General features: G+C 43.4%; 1 protein-coding gene across 3 annotated transcripts; it reads right to left on the bottom strand.

Moving 5' to 3' along the window:
• Positions 1-262: 262 nt before the first annotated feature.
• On the bottom strand, positions 263-20845 carry ube2o (ubiquitin-conjugating enzyme E2O). Of its 3 annotated transcripts, none has more exons than XM_052083499.1 (23): positions 20307-20845; positions 14443-14502; positions 13759-13869; positions 13512-13609; positions 13378-13441; positions 12389-12532; positions 11223-11332; positions 10940-11090; positions 10743-10800; positions 10163-10319; positions 9458-9613; positions 9023-9177; positions 8778-8890; positions 8507-8635; positions 7586-7675; positions 7204-7516; positions 6366-6715; positions 6098-6278; positions 5057-5193; positions 4439-4642; positions 4249-4306; positions 2309-3044; positions 263-2096 (listed from the first exon to the last, which is right to left on the bottom strand). In XM_052083499.1, the coding sequence occupies exons 1-23, from the start codon at positions 20805-20807 to the stop codon at positions 2087-2089; spliced, it is 4086 nt and encodes a 1361-aa protein (XP_051939459.1). In that variant the 5' UTR covers positions 20808-20845; the 3' UTR covers positions 263-2086. The 3 variants fall into 3 exon arrangements, with proteins under 3 accessions (XP_051939459.1, XP_051939460.1, XP_051939461.1); XM_052083500.1 differs by having other exon boundaries at positions 6366-6712; XM_052083501.1 differs by having other exon boundaries at positions 13390-13441; positions 20307-20844.
• Between the last annotated feature and the right edge of the window lie 6 nt (positions 20846-20851).

Genomic DNA, 20851 nt, shown 5'->3' with positions numbered 1-20851 from the left:
ATAACCTAACTGATGTCTTGCAATGCAAAACAAACTGCATTTTAATTTAATCAGTATCATCATTTTGTGTGTACATCAGAGCAAAGTAGAGGTAAATAAGTAAAAGGCAGTAAGATGCGCACATTTCTGGCATTCCTGGCAATGACCTAACTTGTTGAAAATGTCAATTTCATCAAATGCATCAACGCTGTGGCGTCATCTTGGTGTTCTCAACTTCCCACGAGCAGACACTAACACAATCAAACAAAAGACATCACTACGGTACTGCTTGCAAAGTTTAATACGTTATTATACATCTGTCTCAACACAACAAATGTAATTTTAAAAAAAAATCAAAAATGTAATCATTTTGTACATATGCCCCAAGCTTCTGCACATCATGTGAGTATATACATCCATGACATCTGCACAGAGTGAATCCGGCTACAAATAATAACTTTAAATCTTTAGGTATGTGTGTGTGTATCTATATATATAATTTATTCATTTATAAATAAAGCAGGCCACTGTGGAAATGACATGTTACAGTCAAGTCTGTGTTGGCTGTCAGAAAGGCTAATTTTAAAGCAAAATGTTACATGCTTTGGCTTGGGTAGGAGGAGAGTAACAACATAGAATGTTGTTCAAAAGCAACGTGCTTGATCAGATCTTTGACAGCTTCACAAGCAATGGCATCAATTGTATGTGGGTGCTTGTTTGCACTCGATGTAGGAAACTGGCATTGACATCTGACATTTACAAGCAGCGTGGAGGAGGGGGTTGGGGGGGGGGTCAAGCTAACACAGGCTCTGCGCTACAATGAAGATCACTTCTTTCTCTGTAGCAATAAAGGCAGCAAAATAATGTCGGAATGTCAAGGAAGCTTGATTGCCTCATCCAGCGCAGAACTGTGTGTGTGTGTGTCACAAATCCATCTATCACTTAAACTCATAAAACTCTCAGCTCTCGTCACCAAAGTAGTTCAACAGCATACCATTACAAGCATAGCATCTTCTCAGTCAAGGGAAAAAAATAACATGATTCCATTTGGGTGTTTGTGCAAAACAAAACAAACAAAAATATGTAAACAAAAAACCTCTCTGCTCTCCCTTGGAAGCACAAGTATGACTTTCTTTCACAGTAAAGTACAGCCTCACCTGTCACCGGGCAGAATAACCCCCAGAAAGTGAGGGAAGGTGAGGAACAGCTATACCGATGCCGTTTATTTTTTTATTCATTTTGAACCAGATGCACATGGCCAGGGGAGAGCAATTGTGCCAGATAAGCAGCTGTGTAGTTTGGTGCCATTCATGCAGCGAGGAGGGCTGAGGGAGCAATGGAGAACACTGCAATAAGGTGGAGTGCTATTCAAACAAGCAGCTCTGTCGAAGATTTCCCCCCCCCCCCCCCCCCCGCCCGCCCCGCCCCAAGTAAGGCAACATTTTGATGAGATGATGGAATGGACGTGAACATTATGTGACTTAAAGTAAGACTTGAGTGATGGCGGCTGGATTTAAAATGAACTTAAAAAGTCACCTTGGCTCACGAGTTGAAATGTTTTGCGTCTGAGCTCATATTTTGTTCATTTATTCGTATGTCAACTAAATGCAAGGTGGTGAATGCTGGGAGGTTGATGCGAGGTCAAAATCAAGCTAGGACTGTAATCTAAATAAAACAGCGTTATGAAGTGACAAGCTATTGGCAGTTTGCTGACATCCAATACATTCTGGAAAATGTGTTTGTTGGCATAATTTGGCAGAAAGCATACAAGTGGAAATAAGGAGAAAAAAGGAAAAAAAAGTTCCCATATGCCTGCTTGACACATTTCAATGGAGTCATCAGTGCAGGATGGTCCACTGTTGAAATCAGCGGGGCTACGAAGTGGCAGCAGAACGGGGTTTGAAACAGGAACCCGGTGGTCTTAACACGTTGTCAGCTTTTCAAGCAAAAATGAAACACGAGGTGGTCATCAGGTCCTTGGCACGCTTCTTTCCGCTGTTTTCATTGCCCGACATTGACAGACGGGGGTTGGGGGAACGTTTACCGGCTTAATGTGCAGATAAGGGTCTCTGTGACGCATAGCAACTGAGGTCCGTTGTCCGTATCTTTATGTGTCACTGGAGGAGAGCAAAAAGACAAGAAATCAGGTGACACCAGGCAAAGGCCAGGCCCGCATGAAAAGCAGATCGATCGGAGACGTTAAATATGCCACTCTTCAGCACACAACACATTGCATTGCACTTGGGTGCAGTACAAGAAAATGCAGCATAAAGTTTGTTGGAAAGGAAAGAGAGGAGCAGACAATGGAAAGGCGTGGGGAGGCGCTTACTTGGCATGCTCGGGGATGGCGGCGGCCACCAGCGCGGCTCGATACTGCAGCAGCACGCAGCGGACGCTCTTCACAAAGCCTTTAGAGAGCGGGAAGAGAGGGAAGCCGATGTCTGGGAAGCCGCCGCCCTCGGGTAGGAAGCTCCGATAGCTCTTTCTTCGTTTCTTGGGTCGCACCACCGGCTGGGCCAAGGCTCCGTCGCCACCGCAGGAAACCGGTTCTGACGAGACAGAAACTGCACCCTTGTCGTCGGGGAACCCTCGGGAGCTGTCGCCGCGATCCGCGATCTGGCCGGTCTCCTCCTGAAAGGCGGACGTAGTGGACGGACTCAGTCCCGAATCGTCTGGCTCCTCTTCAATAACATTGCCTCCCGCCTTCCTGGGGGTGCTGTGGGCCACGGCCACGGGCGCCTGCTCCTCTAAAGTCTCCACGCAAGAGGGCTTGGCGTGATGAGCCCCGGAAGCGGCGCGCGAAGCGTGGCCCCTTTCGGCGACGTCATGCAGCTCCAGCCACATTTCCAGGCGATGGACGAGACGCCAGCCGTTGGAGACGAAGTGCTCCCGGATCTCCTGCTTGAACACCTCCACGGGATTCTGGAGCAGCTGCGTCATGGACTGGACCATTTTGATCAGGGCCATCTCGTTGTAGCAGCGGCTGTTCTCGTAACCCTCCTGGAGGCCGCGGTCGCTGTCGAAGCCCGCCTCGTTGTAGTAAGGCTCGTTGACCAGGATCAGACCTGCCGGTTGACATGGTGCAAGACCGTTGCACTTATGTGCAGAGATGGGCATTCCGTCCCTGCGACAGAATGGTCCGTCCGTCGCGGATGGATGCCAAATTTTCACGACCGAGGACTAGAATGCCCAAGGTCCTCCCTTGCACGCAAGTGGGTTTTCATCCGTCCCTTTAATTGTCTCTAACACGGTTAAGTAGGTGGTTTCGGGAGGCAAAATAACAAAGCCATAATGTAGCCAAACACTATACTGCAGGGGTGCCCATTAGGTAGATCTAGATCTAAGACAGGTCCCAAGTAGATCCGAGGAGTGTCGAGAAGAAAAAAAACAAACAACCATTTGTGTATCTTTGTACATGTTAGTAATATATTTTTTGTGTTAATATACACTGCACACTAATCTTATCAGTCTCATTTTCACTAAAAAAAAATATTTAAAAAATAAAATAAAGCAGATAAATCTCAAATTTGTGTGTGTGTGTGTGCGTGCGTGCGCGCGCCGGTGAGGGTAGATCCCGGGAGGTTAGTTGATCGAAAAGTAGATCTTCGATCCAAAAAGTTTGGGCACCCCTGCTATACTGTATTTTCTTAAGTTATTTAATCTCAACAGTATTTCTACAGCAACACCGCCACCTAGTGTACAGTCAGAGAACACGAAGGGACACTTATTTAACTCACAAATCCAGCCGGTTAGCTGGCTGTGTTGTATGTCTCTCGGTACCCACCCACCATCCTGATGACTAGGACTTCCACAAGGACGCATGGGGACGAAGGACGATTATTATTATATGAATAATGATGGAGAGATGATGATGGAAGGGTACCCAGGTCGCAGACGGAGGTTTGAGGACAGACCGACAAAATAGGGTTGTGGCCTACAGCAGCTCATTGTGACAGTTTTCCTTTTGAATGTTTGTATCCCATTCAATAAATGGCTTCAAGTGCATTAGTGACTGTTGTTTTCCTTGTCCGTGTGTGAGGGCATAAGAGGATGTGAAGTGTAGAAAAAAAAAAAAGTATCGATAATGGGTATTCAACATGTGGCCCTCTGAATTTTAGTTGTATGGTGAGGTAGCTAGAGCTTCCAATTGCTGTGTGTCGCTCAAAATCCGCTGGGATATGCTCTAGTTTACCTATGGCCCTGAAACAGGATAAGTGGTGACGGATGGATGGATGGATGGATGGATGGATGGATGGATGATGTTCTAACCTTGTATGGAGATGAGGACTTGCAGTAGGCTGGACTTGCTGGTCCATCTCTCAGTGCCCTGTTCATAAAACCAGCGATGAAATGATGAAGGGTGCAGCTGAGTTTTTCATTTGCATTGAATAATATGAACCGAATTTTCCCCACACGGTCCTAAAAATATTTCAACGACAAACACGCAGTGGACGCTTACCTTGCCGATCCAGGTGCCCAGCAGACTGACGCAGACCTTGCCGTTGTTGTAGAGGTTGGGATTGAGGCGGCCGCTGCACTGAGACAGGTAGCGGAAAAGAGGCGGCAGTGCTGGATAAATGTTAGGCAGCTGGATGTCGAATAGGAACAGGCCGTCCTCGTAAGGCGTACGATTTGGCCCCTTGATCAGAGCCGAGAAGAGGTCCTGTGTCCATGCAAACAAAATGCAATATTATAAGATAATATTACAGTGCAATGCAATTTCTTGCTTTCTTGAAGAAAAAAAAAGCACCATGCACAAGTTTTAAGCCACAACTAGTTTTGCCATTTTAACAAATATTGAAAGAATCATTTTGAAAAAGTGAAACATCGAAATGATGGGATGGACTGTGAGAGTAAAGAAATTCAAATAATTGTGACAATTTTGGATTGATGGTGGTCTGCACTCCGCTGAGAAACATTTGAGTTAGATATCACCATTTTAGAATCGCTTAGACAACATATTTCATACGGTCTCAAAAATGTCAACAGTCCCACAGTTGATATGAGCTCAAATTTGAAAAATTAAAATAAAGACTTCTATGACTATAAAATGGTCACTTCTAGATTGTGAACCTACCATACGATCTTCAAAGGTTTTGACCATGATGCCGTCTGGCAGTGAGGTGGCCAGCAGAGCCATTTCCTTCCTTACAGTGCTGAAAAACTTTTTGGCCTCAGCTGGCTGAAATTCCATTTTTTGAAAGGAGTGCGTTTCTGCAAAAGACACAAAGCTCATCAGCTGACCAAAACCAGAGCCGATCATTTTGAAGAGAGTGTGACGGGCTGTATGGAAAGGTCATATAGCATGTCTGATCTGGTTTGGTTGACTTAACCAAAGGAAGCTTAAAAAAAAGAAAAAAGGAAGAAACAAAGCACATGTGTCAAAGTCTAGGCCGGCGGCAAGCCAAAGCTTTATGCGGCCAGCCTTAAGAACTTCCAAATGACATTTCAAAGGCTCTCCCTGACTCCTCAGAAGTAGCCAAAGCACTAGGGCTGGGGGGAAAAAAAGTCAAGCAGTTCGACCAAGTAGATCACAAAAAACGATCGTTGCAATATGTTTTGCCATGAGGCACCGTTGTACGCCATGCACACAGACATTTCAAGGCCAGGAATTGGTGTCCCAGCCTACCCACCAGGATGCTCTCATTCGTGACTTGACTATTAAGTGGCTGTAGATTTATTTCACAACATTATCAAACATGACATAAGACAGCAATGACGTGCCAAGACATATTGACGCACGGTCTTTGGGGGAAATACTCTGAAAGTTTGATGTAAGAGTACCGGTAATTAGGATGATTAATTCTGCGATAGTGGTGCCCGACAAAGCACTAAAACATGCAATTTTTAGTATTTTTATAGTACAATAATTCAAACTGCTCAAATTGAAAATGTGCGTGCGTGTGTGTGATCCGTTCTCTTTCTGAACTGATGTGAACCAAAACATAAACCTATATGCCAAACGGGGATTTTTGGTGCACCCCTACATCACGACAGGTTACCCATTCGCCTGTACAACAGGTCCGCCTGAGGACAAGCATAACTGCACTGTAGGCGGCGTCGAAAACAAGTTGGATGGAAGTTAAAAAAAGGAAAGGAGAGAAAAGAAAATGTGTACCTGGCGCCCAATCCAACACAGAAAACACTTCACCCTTGGCACTGGTAAAGGTGACGCCAGGTTTGCCGCCACTCTGTTGGCACAGTACAGGTGTGTCACTCAGAAAGTCACTGGGCCATTCCTGTCCAGTCACCGGTGTCTGAGGCTCGTGGTGGGGCTTCTCCTCTGCAGGTCTCTGAACCTGAAAAATAAGGAACCAGTGGAAAGGACAATGACGGAGAACTCCAAATCAAATCAGCACCGGTGACTGACATTACGATTCTCATACCTTTGTCCCCGCACTCCCGCCTGCTTCTACTACGGCCTCCATTTTCTCCTCGTCTACGATGGCCACATTATCCAGCGTCTTTCTCAGGTTCTCCTGCAGTTTCTTGAGGTCATCAAGGAAACGCTTCTCCTTGTTGGGTTTTTCGGGAGCCGAAGGTGGCGCCGGACTTGCAACGTTAGCTGCCGAAGAAGGTGCGACGGAGGTGGGGGATGTCGGGGAGAGGCCGGTCCAAAGCTGCTCCACAGTCATGTTCTTCAGGCTTTCCAGGATCCTCAGGGCTTCCTTCAACTCCCGGAAGCCTCGAGAGGCGCTGTCTTTACCTGGCTTCTCAGCTCCGTTGACAGCGCCTGCTGGAGGGGGCCCATAAACAACATTTGGTTAGAAGGCCACCAAAATGCGCAGAACCAACAAGTCGACTCTTCTGTGTGGCTTGTTGTGGTATGAATTCCATCGGGCTTGCCATTCCACTTTGTACTACAGGCTGTGTCACGTGACAACAGCAGATGCATCAGTTACATAAGTCACAAGACATCCGCAAATCCATTCAACAAAGAGGAGGAATGCAGTATAGTCCAGTCGTATTTTGAATCCTCACCCGGTGTTTATTTGCATTTCTTTCCTACTGTTGTATGAAGATGGCTATTCGAGCATCCCCAATCACTGAATTGCAGTGCGCCTGCTTCAACTCGATTATATCTACGCCTATGTTGGATACTGCCAAAGAAAGTTTCCGCAAAAGTTATGGTACTGATATTTTGGTAACTGTTGTTTGTCACAGTCAACAAGTAAACACAAACAAAATAACAATATACACGTACAAGTAAAAATAAGCCCTCACCTCCACCAGAAGCTGAACTCGCCACTACCAATGGCTCGCCCTCCTTTACACCGGCTGATTTCGTGGGACTGGCGACCGCAACTTTGTCCCCCTCTTGAGGGGGAATGATGAATGTGGAGTAACAGGATGTAGGGGTCGCCGTCTCTGTGACGTCCATATTGTCGACGTGGCTGTCGTCCTCTGTGGTGAGGCCGTTATCCGTCTCCCAGCTGTCGCTCTCGTCCTCCCATTCTTCAGTGGACAAGCCGCTGCTCGTCTCATCCGCCGAGTCGTAGTCCGCCTCCTCGATATCAGACTCCACACAGTAAAGATGCTGTGTGGGATTTGAAGAATCTCAGCAACTGTGATGGCAAGAGCTTTCTTTCTTGTCATTTTTGCGCACCTGTGGGAGGACGATGGTCATGGAGTTGTCTGCCCACACCACCTCCACTTTGCTGCTCACATCCACCCTGGATACTTGGCCGACTGAAGTCTGAGGGAGGTGGTGAGGAGGGGGGGTCAACATAATCATATGGAAAACAGCATGAGAAGAAGAATGTTTCAGAAGAGCAAAAAAACACAGTATGTGATATAGCTTATTAGCTCGGGAGTCCTGTCGGCTCCATCAGGCCCTTGTTGTCATTTTATGTAGCCCGTGAAAGCTGAATACATTTGGTAAGAATCGACAAATGTAACTATGCCAGACACGTACACAGACAAATTTAGCTCAATTGTGACTAGCAGACATCATTGCCAGCCATATGTTTAAATTTAAAAAAAAATGATTATTAGCTCAGCACAAACGCAACTTCAACTGGCATTCGGACAGAGTCAAAGCAAGAACAAATACCATTAGTTGTATATTATAGAATAAAGACTCACACTGGACAAACTATTAGTGTTAGTTAGGATGTTTCGCTTTCCTACAAAAAAATTAATACATAAATCATTTTGAGTTTACTTTGATGTTATGTTTGAAATTTAACTATATCTGTTGTGGTTTACACAAAACATGCTTTATTTTTGTTTTGCATTTTGTTCCCTTACCGTAGGAAATGTGAACCGAACCACAATTTTTGGCGTGCCGTTACTTTCCAAGCGATTACACAGTTACGTAACACAAGTTTAACCGTTACAACCACCCACCCCGCAGGAAACCTCTACAATGTGGCTCCTTACGAAACCAAATTTGAAACCCCTGGCATCAATAGATTACCTCGTAGTTGGTCATTGTTTAGTCATTCAAGTTGGATATACATTAGGAATGAGCCGGAAACACCTTATGACTGCTGAAGAAGCTTCACATAAATCAAATACATCGTACCGCATTTTCACACTCATTCTCGCCGACTTCCGAGTTCCATATTCTTATGACAATGTCAGTGGTGCGGAAATGGAAATCTGGGTGGTCCGCTATGTCATACACGCTGACATCTTGCTCCACACCAATAACCTGGAGGCCAAGGAAGAAAAAAATAAATAAAAACATAAGAAAAATTATCCTCATACATTCAACAATGTTTAGGAGCCTGCACGATGACGACAGGAAATAGTTTTTGTATTGTTTTAATCTGTGCTCTAGCTTCCCGACCGACCTCCACGTCGTCACTGGTGGCGTTGAGTTTGATCCACTTCACGACACACGTCCTGTCCTTGTGGTCACCAGACTGGATCACACCATACACGCCTGGGTCCTGCAGGGCTTGGGCTATTATGAAAAAACATTTGACATTTTAGAAATATTATTACCATGGACAATATTAAGACTGAACTTGATATAATGTATCCAAAAGCAAACAGCTTCAGTGTATGACTTTCAAAACTGTGGACTGTGGCTTACATCGTTTGTCCACAACAAAGTCGCCAGGGCAGAACTCATGGCCGTCTAGGTGCTGGATGGGGATGAGGTCATTTGATCGTATCCCTTTCTCCACATGTCCATCCTTCCACATTACATCAGCTGTGGTCTTGGTAGATACAACTTCCACAGCCACACTACACATAAAGGTACAATTGTGTCAACCAAAACTATATTTTGGGGAGGAAAAAGAACTATAATCATATTACATGAGAGACTTAAAGCTACGAGATATACCGCTTTTTTAGAATACCACCCAGATCTACAACACTATCACACCGCAAGCGGGGCTAAGGTGAAAATATCAATTTTGCACTTCAAAAAAACAAGTTGGCCCTGTAAAAATGAATACAAATTGCAACACAAACAGTGAAAGTGGTGACAGCCGAAACATAACATGAATATGCTACATCCCACCTATCTCCTGGTTTGAACTCGCGGGAAAACTTTGTCCTCTTCTTCTTGTGTTTCCTCTTCAGGTTGCGTATAGAAAGTGGGATGCTCTTCTTGCGGTTGGGTCCCAGACCTCCGCTTTGTGAGGACGTTGTGGAGCTGGCCGATGATGTCAAAGAACTACAACGCAGGTAGAAACAAACATTTTTTTCTTTCCGCTCACTCTCCACTGTGACAGATTTAACAAATCAACGACAGCGAGACGGTGGTTGCTCGTGCAAAAAATATCTTTATGGTCTAGGTTTCTGTTGAGCGTATTTTTTTTTACAATTTGCTGCACGTTAGGTTAGTTAAGATGTGTCATGCGCTTACAGTACCAACGTGTGTTTTATTTTTGACATATTTTATGGGTATGGACATACCGGTAGTCGTTTAGTCGAGGGAAATAATTTTTAAACTACTGTATACTCTAGCTTGCTCAGCATCAATGAGTACACCCCAAATGAATTTGTCAGAAAATGATTAGATTGTGAAGTCAAGCAAAGTTATAGTTTGGAATTTAAAAAAAAATACAAAATTTACAAGGATTCAGCCAAAGGCCAGTCGAATCAACCAAACTTATTCACAGAGGAGTATATACAAGACTTCCTTGTTCAAAGGGGTTGCACTCACTTATTTTGCACTCCCCGTATGTGTCGATAAAGATATATGCAAGAGGAGCTGCCAGACCTGGTGTCGTCCGTGTCCTCTGCTGCCTCGTCATCAGCGTCATGCTCGCCGTGTTCAGCAGGAGCGTTGCGAGTAATCTGGGGGTCGGGGGGGTTCTGATTGTTTGGGCAGTTACTGTCGTGATGGGAGGCGTCTGTCTGTTCAGAGTTGCGCTCGCCTGTTGACAGATATTTGGGGATAAGTTCACAATTCCATATTGTTTTACATGAGAGTAAATACCATAAATGAAGGGACAACAACAACAACATCATTTCAAAATGTGCGGTGAGAGAAAAAAGTAACATCTTGGTCTGTTTCTCTGGTTATGTGGCAGACTGTGCTGCACTTCAGCACCGTTTATCAACAAACAATTCCCTCAGCTCAAGGCGACATTTGTGGCAAGACTGTCTGGCAGACTGCTCGCAAAGGAATTGAACGCTCGCTGACACCGCAGATGTTAAGTTCCCAAATACTGAACGTGACGGAAGACGCGTGTGGAACGTGCTTCATTGTCTGACCTTGACAAATGAATCTTTATGTGTGCACGGAATGAGAATGGGAATGCGCTTTATGTTCCTCAGAAAACAGCGTGGTTTAGCACCTTGCGGATCGATGTTCTCCGTCTTCTTGCCAGCATCTTTCTTGAAAAATCTTTTCAACTGCAACACACACACACACACACACACCCTTGAGTGAGTTTTGCAGGGATTATTTTTGTGCAAACGGACTGTTTTACTTTTTGTCACTTGTCCAAGGTAATTGAAAGATAAACTTAAGAGATGCCTCGTGTAACCGGACCTTTCTGCCCACAGGGTCCTCTTGCAGGACTGGGGTCCCTTCAGGTCCTTCGAATGTAATGCGCGTGGCATCCCCATTAGCAGGGAACACATAGAGCCCCCTGTCTCCAAGCTGCCTCTGGGTGTGGTCATAGTGGCCTAAGCGCCTCACCCTAAAGCCAGCGAGGAGAGCAACATTACCCACACACAGCAGGGCACACAACAAAATATTCGGATCTGAACCATTGATCAAGTAAGTACAAGACAGTATGGCTTCTTTTGCATCAATGAGGATGCAGACCAACCTGCAGAGGTTCTCTTGTGTGATGGTGCAGGGCGGAGGATAGATGCTGTCCGAGCCTTTTGGGGAGTAGCTTTTTGTGATCCACGTCACATTAAGCTCAGAAACCTTGACCTGAGTAAACCACATTCATACATATGTGACAATGGCAGACCCTTCCAGTCGTAGTAGAAGTTAACAGACAGTAAGGAAGTTCAAGTCACTAACATGCTTAATTAGCAGCTTAATTAATGCGAGCGAAGCTGTCTTTGTGCCGAACTGAAGCACACTACTACGTATGAAGTGTATTCACATTCAAACCGGCATGAGCCTGCTAACATCGGTGGCAGAAGACGAGCACACATCTTACAATAGTACCTGGTGAGACCTTGTACCACAATTTACACCTACATACACAATTTTAAATCCGCTCAATGTTTTCGTATCGCTTGTGCACAAGTGTTTACCTTTGTGACATGAAAAGGCAGACACCAGCTAGCTAGCATCAGCCAGCATGGCGCCATGTTTGTTCCATTTTAAGTTATTCACTACCAGCCATTTTCAGACCTTCCTTTGCCATAACATGTGACAAGAATTTTTTCATAATTTTTTTTATTAGTGAAAATACAAATCTGGGGTTGAATGTCTGGATTCTTAAAAGACATAAATATGCCATCGGCAGTGAATTAATGAATCACTGTCATGAATTAGCAATTTTGCTAGCATTTTAAAAGTGAGATTTTTTTGCATATTAAATTTGCGTTTTAATGTAATTTGGAGGCGCTGATGTGTTGATGTGAGCATGCAGTGGTATGTTAAAGCAATATAAGGTATAATACCCACTTGGAAGATTTTTTTTTAACCTCCAAGGTTGTCATTTTGGAGGGGGAGGAATGCCGCCCGAGAGCGATGATACACAGATATATAAAATATCAATAAATACTGGAATTTGTGTGTCTAGTACAGTTTACTGATTACCAGAGCATTCAATGGAATAATCAATAGGATACTCGATTCTAACCTATTAGTGGCAGCCCTAATTCATCGCGTATGAAACATGTGGCGGCTAATAGTCCAAAAATTATAAAACAGACTGTTGTGATTGAGAATTAAGACGAGTTTAATTTTCCTCTCCGTACACACTGTAGATCCTTTAAGCATGCAGTCAAAATGGCCAAGGTACCCTTTTACCTCTTCCACCACTGCCCTGAACTTGCAACTCCTGCAGAGGACAGGTTTGACCCCTGACAGCCACTGGACATTAGAGAAGACTTTAGAAGGACCAATCAGCACCTGGCCAGGATAGAACCCATACTCCTCATCAAAGAACAGACCCTGAAATACAATGGTGAATGGTTGACACAAACAGCATGGTAAATGTTACAATCATGAAATAACCATTGAGACAATGTCAGAGCAGCTCATAGAGTCACAAAAGTCAAATTAGGGTAAATGAACAAATGCATGTTACTTAATAAGCTGACATTTAGCTTTTTCGGATGGAGCATTACCGTATTTTCCGGAGTATAAGTCGCAGTTTTTTTCATAGTTTGGCCAGGGGTGCGACTTATACTCTGGAGCGACTTATGTGTGAAATGGTTAACGCCTTGTACACATCACATGTTATTTTCACATTAAACCGCAAGAGGGTGCTTCGGCCTGTGTTGATATTTTCCACGTTGGCGGTAACTGAGAAAAACAACTGAAAATGACTCTGACATAAGCGACGTAGAAGAGGAAGGGCTGCATCTTCTACCCCCGGAGTTGGCGGAGTTGTTTAAAAGTGACACAGAGCATGAAGATTTCATGATTTGGAGTGACGCTGCTCAGCATCAATGAGTACACCCCAAAAAGGTTCCTTATCGAATCGTAGCATGTTCATTGTGTTATATGTGAACATACCAGGCACATTCACAGTTCACTGTTTAAGCGTCATGTAACGTTAGCATATCGTACACTTATTCAGACTGTTCTCTAGTGTTATTTTTATTTTAATTTGCCTTTCAAGATGATATGTATGTTTTTGGTGTTGGATTTTATCAAATAAATTTCCCCCAAAAATGCGACTTATACTCCACTGCGACTTATATGTTTTTTTCCTTCTTAATTATGCATTTTTTGGCCGGTGCGATTTGTAATCCAGAGCGACGTATAATCCGAAAAATACGGTACTTTCATACCGGATCACATACATGAGGACTGACATCATACAGCTTGGCTCCGTCTTCCACATTCATGGAACATCTGGAAGAAAGCGCAAAAACATCAGTTGACACAATCCGAATCGCACCGAATGGCACCCAAATAAGCATACCTGGCTCCATTGGAGAGTTTGAGGACGATATGACTGGTGAAGTCATACACTTTTCCGAGCCAAAAGTCATAAACTATGTAGTCACCGTACATGAAAGACTGGAGAGGAAAGAAACAACAAACAGTTCGAGAATTGTCTCAAGGCACACACTCACACCAATGTGGATTTACATGAATATGTGAGATTGATTTAACACTGTCAGGAGTAATTGTAAATGAATTTCTGGGTCATATATGTGAATGATTACCCAAATATGCTGTAGCTCTTTGCTGTTGACGGGATAGAGTACACAGTTTGTGCCCAACAGTTTCACTGCACACTCAATGTTCACATTGGTCACAATGCCACACTGGTTATCCTGTAATAAAACGGAGACAAATAAAACACACACTTCTTTATTTGTACATTTTTAAAAAATACTGGTATATCATGCCAAAAAGCTCATTTCAGTCTTGTCCATTTCAAATGAGTGCAGTAACTGTTGTGTTTTTCTGAAACAGAAGGATACCAACCCATCGCCCCCATTGTACATGGAACAACAGCAAAAAAAAATCAAACGAAATAAAATGCTGTCATGAGAGGAATTGGGAAGTTGAAGAAGCAAAGTACAGTCAAACCTCGTTTTCCAACATCTCTGTTCTCGACCAAATCGGTTTTCGACCAAAAATTTCGAGTTTTTCATGCCTCGGATGTCGACCGAATTTCGGTTCTTGAACAAACTGAGCGCACTTGAATGCGTCATTTGACTCCTCTCTTACACAAGGAAGTGACGCTTACTTGTATAGCATTCCGTTGTGAACAGACGTGTTTAATAAAGATTTTTTTTAAAAGAGCGTGGTTTCGGTTTTCGAACAAATCGGTTTTTGACCAGCCTTCTGGAACGGATTATGGTTGCAAACCGAGGTATGACTGTATATGGTGCTCATCTTACATTTGAATTATTGCGTCGAACTATGTCTCTGATCACGATGGATCGATCTTCAAGCAACAGCTGTGTGGAGAAAAAAAAAAGAACAGAATGTTAACTTACTGAATCTTTCAGATATTTTGATTCAATTGCTAAAAAGCTGAGGTCAAGTGGCAAGACAGTAAAATGAGCAAGAAATACCACACGCATTTTATCAGTTCATATTTTACCTGCAGATTTATTTGTTGTGATTTTGTTTGATTGGCGCAAAACGCTCTGAACACATTATGAAAGTCTCATGGTTAAAAAAAAAAAAAAAAAAAAAAATCACCTGAAAGAGTAAGTGTGAGAGAGTAGCTTCATTCTGACACTGCTTACACAAAATAGGCCATCCGGATACTTTAAATGCAGCTCTTCAGCTGTGCCTGTTATTTCTTCTTTTCTTCATCTTTTTCTTATTGCTAAAAATATAGTTTAGGAAAAGTGCTACAAGGTGGGAGCAACCAAGAAACTATAGAAGAATGACTCACGACAACATTGAATAAAGAAACAGGACTTCATACGTATATGGCGCAGTATGCATATGCAGTGTAGTGATCTGATAAATCACATAATTTCGCATTTAGAAAAACATGACCTACAACCTACTCTACACAATTACATTGATAAAGAAATGTTCTATATTATGGTGGCATGGATTAAAATAAATATATTGCACACACTAAAAATCTATTTTTCAAAATTTACAATACGATGGTAGAAGAGGTGTGTAAAGCCTAAAAAAATAGTTTGCTGACGTATCATTTGCTTTAATTAATGATAGCCATGGTTCCTTTTGGGTTAGAGACACCTCTTGACATTAGCAATATCTGACGATTTTGGGCAAGATTGGTCTGACTAAAGCCCTCTTTCAAATGAAGAAAAACAAGGCATGATGGACCAGCATTGCGATAAGCATGCTGTTCTTTCATTGATGCACAATTATTTTTTCCGCCAGGAAAAAAAAAGGCCCAATTCCAAAAGGATACCAAGCTAATGATTGTCAATTTAACAAGAAACAAGTTCATAATCAATCACACTGACACCTTGATAGCTTGTCGAAGCCACCTCAGGACAGGGCCAAGTGGTGGCAGGCTATTGATTGACACAGACTTCCAGGAACTAATGAGCCACTACAATAAAACAAGGGAATACAGCACTTGTGCCTAACATCAAGGCCGTTCATCGCCTTTCTGTGTCAAGCAAGACAACGTGACGAAGCATAGAAATGAGGAAGTAGTGCATCAACCAGGGCCGTGAGGAGGATAGGGGTGTGGTCGCTAATAAACGGAAGATGAGCAGCAAATGTGGCATGGAGCAGATGTCTGGGCAGCCCATTAAGTGGGAGATCCAGACTGGGGGGTGGGTGGGAGGAACAAATCAAGAAGCACCCGACACTTCAAAAAAAAAAAAAGTGCGTATGTGTGTGAGGGGAATCGACAATCTCCCGAATGGGCAGGGCCGAAACTGCAGATAAGAATGAAAGCAAGCGATCAAATGAGATCCATTATCTCAATGCAGTACAAGCATCCCATCCAGTTAGCAGCAGATTACAACAACATTCCCCATCACTGACCAGCTGGGAAGTTAATGGGGGAATGGGTGAAGGTGGCAACCGCGGAGGGGATGGACGGCAAGTTTAAAGGTTGACTTAAACGGTGGACAATGAGGGTGACAACTGACAAGGAGGAGACAAGGAAGAAAGTGGAGGTTTCGATTCAAAGTGTCCATAAAGTTCTTAAATGATCACATTTAACCTCAACTGCCAGCTCACTGCCTGTCATCAAAACAGCACATGGCAGGCTTGTCAAACATGGTTTAAAGCTAAACTAATAATGCTGCATTATAAAACACAGACAGTAAATAGTACCTTATTCGGCTTATTTGTAATCAGGATAATGATGAGCCACAAAATGCAGTTAAGGCAAAGAACAGCGAACGTTAGACGCAGGACATAAGTGAGTATACTGCTTAGTCAGGTTATCATTTTATTCATTCGATAACTTTGCGAATTTTAACCCTAAAAAAAAAAACAGATGTTGCTAACTAGCTCTGCTAGACACACACTCGTTAAATGACACCACTCTGAGTTTTGCTCAAAGTACCATTACCCAAAGTGACCTAGCAAAAAATCCTGCCGTTATATTGACTCAACCCTCTCCTTTCAAATGCGCATTAGGACCACCACTGCAATTGCATTTTTGTATCTGTGTTCACAACATCGTTAGTCTTTTGGTGACCGAGAGCTAAAAAGAAGTCTGTCATTCCGAGTGCATTCTCAATTTGGACTCCAGCACTCTGGATTGCCCTGCCCAAGGAAATTTGAGGAGCGACCTCAGTTGAAATGTCCAATTCCCAACTCAACCATTTAGGCACCATTTATTCTTACTATAATTTATAAAGTGTTCAGCTTTCATTTCACTATTTCAAAAGTTTGTTGCTTTAAATGGTTTGAAATAAAGACATAATGCAAATGTTGCTTGGTGCAATTTTGAAAAGGGTTTTGTGAAAGGGTTAAGACTTATTTTTCCAGTTTGGCATTTCGTTAAACTACAGTACGAGTACTTTATACCTGTTTTACTGCCGTTTCTCCTCCCTCCACACATTCTCTATTCCTTAGTGAGGAGGATGGTTGGCAATGACCAAATCGGAAGCTGTTGCTGTATGGATTCTGCACCAACAGACCGGGCCAGGTCCTGACAAAGAACCACTATACCGAAGGCATCTACCTTTGAGCCTCTCCTTTTCATCTATAACTGTTTCAAACAACAAAGAGTATGTAGAAAAGTGGTTAAGATTGAATGACTGTCTGTGTCTTATGTGTTGTGGTGTATTATTTTGTTATTATGTCATTATGACTTCAATCAAGATGGTGCCACGAGAGTAGTACCTTTCGTGTCTAGCAGAGCTAGTAAGCACCATCTGGTTTTTTTTAGGGTTAAAATTCGCAAAGTTATGGAATGAATAAAATGATAACCTGACTAAGCAGTATACTCAGTTATGTCCTGCGTCTAACGTTCACCGTTCTTTGCCTTAACTACATTTTGTGGCTCATTATCCTAATTACAAATAAGCCGAATAAGGTACTATTGCCTTTACAGCAGCTCCTACACTTTTTGCACTTCTACTTTCTTCCTTTCATAACTTTGCTGCTGTAAATTGGGAATTTCTCCATGGTGAGACGAATAAAGGTTTTCTTATTTTTATCCTTAGCTGTGGCGTGGCATCTCATTAAATTAACTCTTATGCTTTTTTTTTTTTGTTAGCGGTGCATAGCACCATATAATATGTTAAATGTTGCGGCCTGGTCATCCCAAAAGAGGGATTCCCTCCATCAATGGATCCGGTATACAATGTTGTGTGTGGTAATTCAAATAAGATGGCTTTTTTTTCCCTGAGAAATAGTGATTTTGAATGTGCAAGAAATTCTTCCAGACAGCAACCACTGCCCAGGGCGTGGCTCGCATACCACTACAACAATCCCCCTCAGGCCTGACACGAGCTCCAAGGATACGCACCTTCATTAAAAACACAGACAATCTGGTCGCCATCGACCTGCCGTGTTAGGCGGGCCGGGAAGGATGGTACACAACCTCTGGGAAGTCCTGACCACACCCATCCCTTCTGCTGCAATGCACCTCTGCTGTTGACTTGGGCTGCATACGATTCACAGGCACTGAGATGGAGATCTATGACTAAATGGCTGCCTCTGGAGATGCCTATTAAGATTTTATGAAAGAAAACGGACTGTGGAGGAGAAAGGTAGTGTGCAGAACACTTTCCCACTCTAAGTAGAGTGTAACTGAATCACTCTTCAGAGATGAAACATGAATTCAGATCCTGTATATTTCTTTTGGAGAGGGTTGTACATAGAACAACACCAGCTTTCTATGCATGACACTACTTGTGATCCAAACCACTATACAGACACTGCGAGCATTTCTATGGCAACATGAGCATTAACAAATTAAACACATTTACCACTGGGTAAGTTCATCTGCCTCATAGTTCTGAGATTCAGAGCCTCAAATCTCTGCTCCGGAGTGGAGTTTACATGTTGTCCGCTTGTGCGAGTTTTGTCAAGGCACTCCACATTCTGAAAACATGCATGTTGGGCTCATTGAAAACTCCAAATAGTACAGTGCGTGACTGCTTCTTTCTCTCCGTGCCTTGACTGGTGACCGTACCAAGGTGAGCCCCACCTTTCACCCGGCTGGGAGGACAGGTGTATAGAAAAAAAAAAGAATGGACAAATGAACTAGAATAGAAGAAGGCTCCATAACTCAGTTAATTGTCTGAGGCATCATTGTGTTCAATATAAAACACAATATTATTGTAGAGAACTACCGGTACTTTTTCCTCTTAAGAAAAATAACAGTCAGTTCCACTAGTTAGCTGTAAGCAGCTTTATTATAGCAATATTTTCAGCAAGCAGTACAACTCAATTTATTTTGGCATTGGAGCCTCATAAATCCACTCTTAAATAACGACTATGCTATTTTAGGGTCTCCGCAGGCACTGTCAAAATATTCTTTCTTGGTGAACTAAGCGTACATCAGTCTGTTCTGAAAAAATATACGTTTCGAGTCGCATTGCAAATGACTTCTCCAAGTCTAAGGTTTGGAAATTATCAACCTCAATTTTTCTTCACCAAAGTTTTGTTTTGTTTCTTTTTAATTATTTGTATTATTATTTTATGTGATCTAGTTTGACATCAGTACATTCATCCCATGCAAGATACATTTCATGAGTGATTCTTATCAGCAGTCCCCCAGCTATCCAGACCATGGACATGTATATTGCTTCAACTCTGTAGTACAGATCACGGCAACTATGTTTATTCTCAGTCATTACAGAATACAATCTCCTTTTAAGATGGAGGACACACCATCTTAACAAAATAATGGATTGCAACAGTGGACAGAAAGCAATTACTGGTGTAGACAGCTCATGAAACAAGAGTGCCACAAGGAAATGATCCACTCTGTATTTCTTTTTTTTTTTTCTTCGTCTAGAATTTGCAATTAAAGGTTGCCCGTTGTTGCTGCTCTGAGCTCTGAAAATCTGTGAAGATGTTAATTTTATGCCACTTCTGGCTGTAGTTACTTGGGGAAATCATTTTCAAAATGGACAGTCTATATCATGCAGTTTAATCATTGTATTCTAATTGTGAGATTTAACGAAGGCAGATTAACAACAAACCATGACACATCACACAGGCTTAAAAGAAACACAGGCAACTCAAAGGGACAAAGTGAGACAATGACTGAAATGGACTTCTTCTAGGCCAGTCTCATCTCTCTGACACAAGCCTCTGTGTTCTCTTTCCAGATCAATTCTTGTTTTAGGACCGCATGTTTTGACAATCGTTCTACATGAAAGCAATGTGACATACATGCAGAAAGGAATGTTCTACGTGACCACTGAATACACAGAAATGCCAAACAAGGTCTGGGGGAAAGGTCATCTTTAAGCACAGGTTGAGTCCCACACAAAACGTTTACATCCATCAAAGCCGAGTTGTGGCTATTCTTTCTTTACCGAGATGGCAATTAATTCATACCCTTTTCCAGTCTGTCGTACCCTTGATTCTGGAGGTTTTTCACAACAGTACCAGCTCAGCAATTTCAGGTGAGGAGCTATGCTGCTAGCTAGCTTGTCTGCTTCGCATGCTAACTAGTTAGCAATCGAGGATAGGTGTTGAAGCAGATGAATAAGACGCAACGAGTGAAAAACATAAGTCCACGCGGACACTTGCCCACGACAAAACGCGGCCACTTTGTAGAAGCATGTCAGACAAAGAACCCCGTCAAGGGTCAAATGTTTACACATTAGCTGTAATGTGCTACCTGTGTTTCCCCGATGTCTTGCTTCCCTCCATCAGGGTACCATAGGACACGGACAAATCCGCGACCCAGAGGCCGGCTATGTATGTCACACGGGACTCGTCCACCTCCACCGCCTTTTCCTCCGCCGCCCCCTCCTCCTCCTCCACCGCCGCCGCCGTCTCTCCCTCCACCATCATCAAGGTCCGAGTCGGAGTTGAATTCTTCCTCGCCGTGGATCATCCGTACGAGGCCAAACCGGACAGATCCTCTATACTTCCTGGAGACCAAGTCGTGGGAAAAGAGCAGCCGCTGAGAGCCGTCCGCCGTGGGAGACAGGGCCATGGATAGCGGCTCGGAGCCCGGGCTGGCCGCGGGGGAAAGGCCCGGGGTCGAGGATGGAGGCTGGGCAGCGGCCATCGAATCGTGTGCTGTGGGCTCCGCCATCGCTGCTGTTGTCAGGGAGTGATGCTGGAGCGCGAGGACGACACTGTGCGGTGAAAAAAAGTGCAACCTTTGAAGCATGAGACGCACGCGTTTACGTAGCTGCGCGCAAACTGCGTAACGTA

Source organism: Hippocampus zosterae, chromosome 13 (assembly GCF_025434085.1).
Source record: "Hippocampus zosterae strain Florida chromosome 13, ASM2543408v3, whole genome shotgun sequence".
Taxonomy (NCBI): Eukaryota; Metazoa; Chordata; class Actinopteri; order Syngnathiformes; family Syngnathidae; genus Hippocampus; species Hippocampus zosterae.
The sequence above is the reverse complement of the archived record's forward strand: the minus strand, read 5'-3'. Positions and strand labels throughout refer to the sequence as shown.